The following is a 9,197-nucleotide window of genomic DNA, read 5'->3' on the forward strand; positions in this document are numbered from 1 at the left end:
CACAAACTTGATCATCAAAGGGCCGTGAGTAAATCGATTATGATGTATAATGCTGTGAACAACCTGACTCCGAATTATTTGAGTTCTCGGCGGTTTTTCCCGCGTAATGAAGCCTTGACATACAATCTCAAGAATACTGAAGGAAAGCTATCCATACCGCAGCCGCGCACTAATTATTGTAAACGAAGCTTTAGCTACAGGGGGGCTGTGTTATGGAATGGCTTACCGAATGAAATAAAACTATCCACCACACTTTACGTATTTAAGAACAAATTGAAAAATCACAAGTTCGGCTCATTTTACATTTAAATTATAAATACACGGCATCCTTGTAAAGCAGGTTTTTGTTTGTTTGTTCTTACTAGTAGTTAGCCTCTCTTAGTTAGTGTAGTTAGTGTTTTATCCCTTGTTCCTTTTTTATTATGTATACCTGAATGGAATTTACCGTGTTTTAGATAAAGTATTACCTCCTCCTACCTACCTACCTACCTACCTACCTACCTACCTACCTACCTACCTACCTTTCTTTATGTCATCAGAAATGATTTCCCGAACTTTTTCGCCTCTAGGATGTTAAAAAAATGTAAATTTCCCTCGCATGCAGAACTTCGGTAAACGAACCAGAAAGAAATGGTAAATTCAAACTGCATTTTGACTGTTCAGTCAATTCCCTTTTTTTCTCTTCACAGGGAAGCCATGCAGCTTTCCATTTTTTTCATCGTTCTTGGTTTTGTGGTTATCACCCATGCTTCCAAGGATTTAGCCAAGGCCAAAGGCCTTACGTATTTAGGTGTTGGCTACGACATCCTTAAGGGAAATCCTGAAGGCGGCCAAGGAAAGGGTGGCATCGACCCAGGACTGCTTTCCTCTAGAAAGATACTCAGACTGACATGGAATACAAAGAAGACTTCTTCTGATGGAATGTACCAAGTACCTGACCAGGTTGTCTATGCCCATCACACGTCCTGTGTTGAAACTACCACACACAAAATGTTTTCCGGCACCAAGTCTTATCAAGACAAACTCAAGGTTGATGTGGAAGCCAGCAGTGAGTACAAATGATATAGTTCGAATTGATGTATCTACCTACATGCGTGTAATTTTCATATCCTTCCTTCAAGGAGAAAACTCTGGTTACCTTCCTCCAAACGCACATCGACAGATCACTCTCAGGATAAATTGATAAACTTGGAAATGATTTTGCCAGATAATTAAACTCTAAAAGATTTTTAAAACACATTTCACGTTTCGACCTTACTTACAGTCATTATCAAGTCAAAAAGTAACTTGTAACTAAATGTAATTTAAGCTTTGTTTTGTATGATTTGTGTTAATGGTTTTGCAAAAATAGGTAAAAAAGTAAAAATTGAAACAAGTACATATTAAATTTGAACCAATGCCACTGAAGTTGGTGAAATGCAAAGCCGTTTATAAAATTCCTATTAAAAAGCTTCTATTTTTTTTATTTTTTTTTTAATTGATAAGAAACGTCGTTGATGTGTACACAAATTTACCTATACCTATACCTTTACCTATAGTAAACTAACACATTAACGGGATCACTTGGGCTTGCTTGCTTGTATGCTTGATTTCTTATGTTGTTCATTTATTTGCATATGTTTTTTTTTTCTTTATCTTTTTTTAGCTAGTTACGACTCAGGATTATGGAGTTTCGCATTCAGTCTAAGTACAAGTAAGAAGAATAATTTAACATTTGTTAATTTCTCTGACTTATATCAAACTTTTCAGTCAGCATGATTAACAAACTTCTTGCTTTTTTTTTCTTTTTTTTTTCTTGTTCCTGCAGGATATGACAACGTGAATAAAGAGACAAAAACAAAGAAGAACGTGTTTTTTGAGAACAAAAAGGTGTGCAATAATGGAAGAGCTCGATATCAGCTGGGCTTAGCTCGAGCTAACAATTTTTCAGTTACAGAAGAGTTTGCTTCTGCTGTATGTGCATTACCTGAGACGTACAAACAGGAAGATTACCTCAGATTCATTGATGATTGGGGAACGGTTAGTGTGTTTAATTGCCCTTTAAACTACCTACACGGAATAGCTTCTATTAGTATATACTCAAACAGTAGATAGCGTTTTTGGCGCGCGCTGATTGGCTACTCAAACTCCGAATATCCTTGCTTCCCATCCACTCCCGAGCAACTCACACACGAAAACTGTTCTCGGTAACGTAATAAACTAGTCAAAAGTCATCCTTTCGCGCTATTTTATCTCACTGTTTGAGTATATACTAAAACAACTATTCACCTCAGTGTCGGTGGCTAGTGTTGGATATTTACCTCGCCGCTTGGCGGCTCGTTAAATATCAACCACTAGCCACGTCCCTCCACTTCGGTAAATAGTTGTTAATTGCCGCTTATGTAGTGAGTGACGTCGTGACACGACATGTCGTGAAACGAAAGAGCAACGTTTCATCTTCAAATATATGCAATAAACCTTTTTTGTTCTACTGCAACAACAAAATTTGACAGCGTAAGCTTTGATGTGCTCAAAAATCTATATATTTAAAATTGTGTCACATCTGCGAAGCGATGGCCAAGATACTGATCTCAAAAGGACTTCCGTATTGAGCTTTTAAATTTTTAAGTAGCCCAAAAATATTTTCGCAGTTATTTCAAAAAGAAACACTGCTCTTTTTCTGGGTTATTTATATATGACTTTTTGTATTGTGGTTAATTTTCCAGCCCTCGCGAGAGCTGTCAAGCAACCACCGTCGCTGTTCGTTCGAGTAAAATAAAGATTTTGACTGAACTTAAATTATTGTTTTAGGAATAGTTCCAATAGGACTACATTTTCGATCCTTTTTTTTTATTTTGCACACCAACGTAGATGACCAGGTATCACAGCTCCTATTGAATCAAAACTGCTGCCTATTAGCGAGGCTTATTCTGCCCGCTATGAAAAGTAAAACTACTTTTCACAATAAGCCGTTTGGTTCATTTTTTTAGGATATTGTTTTGGAGGTGGAACTGGGCAACAAGAGGACGGAACGCTTTGAAAGTTCTTACGCTGAAATTGCCAAGTATGCCATGGAAAATGTAAGAAATCATCATCGTCATCATCAACGACAAAACTTTTCACGCGACTGATAATGTCACAAACTGCAAATTCGTATTGAGCGTATTTCCATAAGATATTTACTAACATACATTTGTTTATAGTCAAAGCTACAACCAAGAGACGATATACGCTGGGACCTCAAATGAACAATATTTTTTGAAACTTAAACTTTTTTCTGTGCAAAATATGCTGGTAAGGTTATTATTATTATTATCATTATCATTTCATCCTCCTCCTCCTCCTCCTCCTCCTCCTCCTCCTCATCATCATCATCATCATCATCATCATCAGCTCTGTATTTGCTCATCTCCAGACTGAAGTACACACAGGCCTAGCAGTGGACAGCCTCTTCGTCCAACATGAAAATCATCAACAGTGTGGGTGGCGCGGTAGAAAACGGGATAACATTTGTATTACTCCCACCTCAATAAACCAACACATGTCGTACATTTGGTGGTTCAGTCAGAGTTATGAAAATTTAGTGTTGTTCGTAAAGCGTTATGTTCTTGGTTCCAATGTTTTGAGGGGGATTAACAGTTGTAATTACAATTAAAGCAGTTTTCAATTGAGTGTCGTAAAACCAAAACCAAAGTAATTACTCTGGCCAATCACAAAGGACGCAGACAATACAGTGAACCAATCAAAACTCGAAGCAAATACATGTAGTTGGCACAAAACGCGAGAAAACGTGCGCGAGCTAGTCACGATTGGTTTTGGTTTTACTCCAGATTGGCTGAGAAAGTGGCGCGAGATTTTTAAGCCAATCACTAAGCGTAGTAATGCAAAACCAAAGCAAACGCAATTTACTTTCGACACTCAAGTGAAAACCGCTCTATTTAGGTGAGTAGACACTTATATAAAATCGGCATTTGCTGCTTTTGTTTTCAGTTCGGATCAACATTGTCTGTGTCGGGTGGTTACATGGGTCTAAGTGCCTCTTTGTCTGTTGCCTTCGATAAGTTCAAGGAATCCAGTGAAGATTCAGCAGAATTAACTAAGAACAAGGTGGTATTCTCCTCCGGAGAAGCCAACAAGCCAGCTCCTATTGGATTGAAACTGCTTCCCATTGACGAGGCTTTTAATGCTAGTTACTTCAGGCTCCTCAGCCAGCAACTTCAATGTGAGAATTTGGCACAGCGGAAGGAAAACGTGAAACAGCTCTTGACGAAATATCCAAGTCTAAAGGGAGCTAGAAATCCGCATGGTATGATCAATTTATTAAGGGAAATTGACAGCAAAATAATAATAATAATAATAATAATAATAATAATAAATAACATTACTAAATGTAACGGCAACCTGTGTAATTGAATTTCTCCGAAAATTTTCAGATCCCGATGTGCGTATTCCTCTGACTTGGCCACTGGGTACCTATGGTCTGCCCATGACAATTTATGGATGTCCTAAAGGATCCTTTTGGCACTTGGGGACGCGTTATCATGATACTGAAGATAGCAATTCAAGAAATGCTTGGTCAAATCCCTATAGCTTGGCTGGACAAATTGGTAAAAACAACATGGAACAGAGGTTTTGCATGAAGACAGAATATAAGACGTCTGAATACAGCTTTCCTTGGCCTAAAGGAAGATACTGCATCTTTAAGAAAGGGAAATGCCCAAAAGGTCAGTGTATTAAACCGAGCACAAAGGCTATGTTAGGGAAAATTATATGGCAAAATAATGATGATAAGGGACCTTTTAATTTTGATTGGGTGCAATTAAGTAATGAACAGTTCATTAAATGTTAGCAATTGATCATTTTCGATTATGCCTTTTTGCGTGATGCCTATTCGCGTTATGGCTTTCTGCCTTATGGTTTTGAGCAAAGAGTGGAACTCTTTGTCTCAATCTCTTCTTTGCATTTAGTTTCAGATCTAAGGGTTTATGGTTTGGGTGATTTTTATTTAAAAAACAGAGGATTGGATTTTTGCACACACATACCTTCATACACTGTTCAGGCGCATGGTAACACTTAAGGGAAACAAACTCTCTTTAAAGTGATTTATAGTTTTAAAGAATACTTCGTTTTTACTGCCACATCTGTCTGTAGTCATCCAGTACTGATTGAAAACGTGAGCTTAGGTTACGGTTTAATGTGTAAACCTATAGATTTTTACCAGAGCTTAACAAACACAATTTTAATCTTAGGATTTCAAGAAGATATGCCCGCGTGTAGAATGAACAGATCGAAAAAAGCTTTTTAAATAGTAATTGTATACAGTCGTTGTTTGTTTTTTAATTTATAGCCCTTCTAATTAACTTAACTTTTATCATTCTGTTTTTAATGTAAAAAGGTCATCTTTTAGACTAGTTTCAGGGTTTCAAATTTTGTAAAGTTTTATCTAATTCAGCTTCTCAGCTTTAAATTTTAAAACTTCAATAGCAAGCCAAAATACTCAAGTAATTCCATACTATTTAGCTCCAGTTGCAAAGTGTCACATACGCTGTCGTTATTTTTGCTCACGGCAATGCTCCTTATGGGAAATTCAATTAAACAGGTCACCGGCAATTTCTTTATTTATTCTTATTAAATAATTTATGGCATATTTGTCCAACACAGGTTTCGTGAAAGCAACTGTTAAGTGGCAAGATGAATACAAGAATAACGAGAACCGCATCAGCGGTCAGATACCAGACGGTGTCTATAACCAAGGCCGAGGAGTAACAATAATCGAGTACTGCTGCCGTACAGATGGATACGCCACAAACGAAATTATTCTGCCAACTGACAAGCCTTTTGCGCTTGTAAAGGCCAACACCCATCTGTGTCAGAAAGTGAAAGGCATGCATGTGAGAAGCGAATTCTTTTTCTGGGACAGTGACGATTATTACATCAAGTCAGCCAAGGTTTCTGGACCAATAGGTGCGGAACTTATTGATGCAAAGTGGATGTGCGATTTAAAAGTTCATTATTGTTTTTATTATAAATAAAACGGAAAATGGAGTTGCAGTTAAGCTTGAGCTTAAATTTGTGCCACGTATCTCGCACTATAATTTCTTGGTTCCATTTCCGACGTATAACCAGTGTTAATCATAAGTATATACTACGTACTGCTGGAAAAATGTCATTCGTAAAGTTAAGAGTTGAAAGAGAACAAAAAAATAAAGAGCAAATAAACACATAAAATGTTCAGTGTTCTTTTTTTTGCAGCTGTATCGAAACTATACCTTTAATAATTTACAAAATATTTCTCCGATTACAGTACAGTAGAGATAAATAAAAATAAACACTGAATCAGTTCAGTTGCAGGAGAGAATTTTACCTAAACCTTAGAATATCCCTTGAAGTTAATTCGCGGCGGTGGAACTGCTGTACTGTTAAGTAATTTTGGATTTCTTAATTTCTAGACTGCAATCGGTCGGTTTTGGTCCCTGTAATCTTGCTTGTGAAAAGTTTAAATTATGCGGAGAAAAACGAGGTTGGACTGGTGGCAAGGCAACTCCGAGCTCTGAACACTGTTGGACGATCACTTTCTTTGTCTTTCAATCCACGCCCATGCTTCTAGCAGCTCACGGCTTCGCTGCTCGTTGCTCGATCCCGATTTGTGTACAATTGCGTTTTTCGCGTCGCACGCTTGGTAAAGAAGGAGACTGCACGCAGCCTACTTAAGTTTATTAATATAACTTTGGATTTCTTTTTTTGCAACATTCAGGGCGGACTTCACCTGGTCTTTCACGACTCTGGGGGAAATCCATTATCTGTAGAAACTTAGAGGGTGAGTGGGTGGGCAAGAAAAACATTCTTTTAAGGTGGCTCCATATAGTTTCATTACCGCGCGCGCTGCTAGTGCAAGCTTGTCAAATCCTGCGCGCGCGAGCTGACGCAAGCTCAGGCAAAAATGATTAATTGCGGATTTATGTTAGCGTTTGAAAAAAAAAACTTTATCCATAACAGAATTTTAAGAGCAGATAACGTTTTAACTTTCAAAGATTATAAGTTTGTAAATTTCTCCCTAAATTTGCTTTTAACACCTCATAAACAAGTGCGAAGCAAAGTTAGCGAGCCGTGAGCAAGCGCAACACCATAATTCGAAGAATTTCTATTTCAGGTTGACGTCAAGAAAACCAGGCGTTTTGAAGCGATCTAAAAAGGTGCGTTCCAAACGGTATATTTTTTTACAATTGGCTCATGGGTAGGATTTTTCTGTTTTACGCACATATGAAAAAATCATCAAATTTTATACATGTACATTAATGCAGCGAGCGTAATAAACCAAAAGTGCGAAAACCATAGAAAATTATGTACAAATTTTCTCATGGCTTTGATGTAGAACCGCCAAAAAGCTCAATAAAAGCAAATCGTATATTTAATCGGCTTGTCCGTTACACAGCACATTTCATACTACAACTCGATTCCCCTTATAATATATCTTTGAGAAGCAATAGCTGACATGCGATTGGCTCTAACAACCTTCTCTTGACAATCCACGCACGCTCGACACTACATTTGTTATCTGAAACTCTTCAGATGTTTACTTTGTTATGCCAAAACAGGGAAAATACGGCTAGAAGCTTGTGGTGTCGTGTATTGCCGTTCGAATTAAAATTTCGAAGTGTTGGCTTTTGTTGACAGAAGAAAACTGGAGAACCCGATGCAAGGAAGAGAACGAACAACAAACACAACCCACATGGGATTTAAACCCGGATCACCGCTAGCGCTGCTGGGAGCCGAGTGATTCACCAATGCGCCACCCCTGCTATCAAGTTTCTAGTCCTGACTGATTTGGTTGAATATTAACGTTAATATTTCTTTGTTTCTTAACATATTGCAGCTTTTATCCCCTCTCCACACCTCTTTCAGTCCCGCTCGTATTTCGATCCACCCTCCGTTTCCGAACCATGCCCGAGCCTTCCATTTTTCACTTTCTCTCCGCTCAAGCGTGTTTTGAAGCAAGCAACTGATACGAAAATATACGTAAGGGTTAATTTGATAGATACTGACATTACAAAAACACAAAAACAATAAGAAACAAATTTAACTTAAAGCAGTATAGCTCTCTGAAGAGTTTAGTCTTCTCGTAGATTCTGTAGATGCTGTAATAAGTACAAGGGGGTGGTCCGGAGCATTTCTAAAGTGGTGGTTGCAAAACATGTTACCCACCCCTTCCTTTTTGGCTCAAAATTGACAGAACCACCCCTGATTGAAAGTATGAAATTACATGAATCACTCCCTCACAACCAACCCCTCCTATTGGCATATACATGCATAAATTATTTCTTGATTTCCCCCTGTTGCTCACAATATAAACAAACTTAGTAACGCGGGGAACACTTAATTGCAAATCACTCCCACTGTCACTTCCTCTACATTTTTATTTATAAAGTGTTGAAGACCTGCACAACTCCTGCATTTCGCAAAAAAAAAATACAAAAAATACCTGGTATTTTAGGGAAATGCTCAGTCTTACCCTTCAAGAAAACTCGTTCAACGGTAAAGATTATCTTGAAACCCAGGAACTAGCTATGGGGCCGAAAATGACCGTTCACGTCTGAAATCTCAGAAACAGAAACTTCGATCTAGATATTGTACACGATAGTGAATAATTCAAGGGTGACAGATTCCACAAGGAGTCTAGCACATTACAAACCTACAGAGACCTTACAAAACGGATTACTATTTGTGTCACCAAAACTTTTCAAGGAGAAAGTGGTAAGGCTTCTATTAAAGAACAATTTTTTTCACAGTTTGCTATGGAGGAAAACATTAGAAATTCCGAAACATGTTTTAATACTCGGACAGACAAGGAAGGCGGGGTGGATGCCACCGCCATCCCCCACCCCATTTTTCCAATTGTTTAAAACAAAACTTTATAATTTGTATATTTTTACAGCCCATTGAATAGCATTTTTGCTTGAGGATAACGAACTTAGTCACATTTTGTAGAAGTGCGTCTGTTGCGTAAATAATTCCTAGTATTGCAATCTTTTTTTTTTAAACTTAACCCTGGAAAAACGCATTTGAAACTGTCGTACGGCAAAAAGGACAGCTCAAAAAGTGGAATTCCAACCGTCAGTGTGAAAAAAAAAATCAAACTTCCACTCGATAGATTTGTTTTCATTTTCTCGCAAAACGTAGATATTAATATACACAAGTGATCCGTTAAGAAAAACGTAGGG

The 9,197-nt window shown here is 37.8% G+C and overlaps 1 protein-coding gene across 1 annotated transcript; it reads left to right on the forward strand.

Annotated features, from left to right (window-relative positions):
* Positions 1 to 788: 788 nt before the first annotated feature.
* LOC144665838 (uncharacterized) lies at positions 789 to 6,185 on the forward strand. The gene is made up of 7 exons (XM_078527126.1): positions 789 to 1,048; positions 1,646 to 1,693; positions 1,808 to 2,019; positions 2,970 to 3,059; positions 3,970 to 4,285; positions 4,413 to 4,703; positions 5,641 to 6,185. The coding sequence occupies exons 1-7, from the start codon at positions 922 to 924 to the stop codon at positions 6,009 to 6,011; spliced, it is 1,455 nt and encodes a 484-aa protein (XP_078383252.1). The 5' UTR covers positions 789 to 921; the 3' UTR covers positions 6,012 to 6,185.
* Positions 6,186 to 9,197: the final 3,012 nt, after the last annotated feature.

This window comes from Oculina patagonica, chromosome 9, assembly GCF_052425735.1.
Source record: "Oculina patagonica isolate OP01 chromosome 9, crgOcupat, whole genome shotgun sequence".
Classification (NCBI taxonomy): domain Eukaryota; kingdom Metazoa; phylum Cnidaria; class Anthozoa; order Scleractinia; family Oculinidae; genus Oculina; species Oculina patagonica.

Bases quoted from the DNA above. Each gene is read 5' to 3' on its own strand.
- LOC144665838 (XM_078527126.1), top strand. From the start codon at position 922: ATGTACCAAGTACCTGACCAGGTTGTCTATGCCCATCACACGTCCTGT. The intron at 1,694-1,807 runs GTAAGAAGAATA...TTGTTCCTGCAG, and splicing joins CGCATTCAGTCTAAGTACAA to GATATGACAACGTGAATAAA. The intron at 4,286-4,412 runs GTATGATCAATT...GAAAATTTTCAG, and splicing joins GGGAGCTAGAAATCCGCATG to ATCCCGATGTGCGTATTCCT.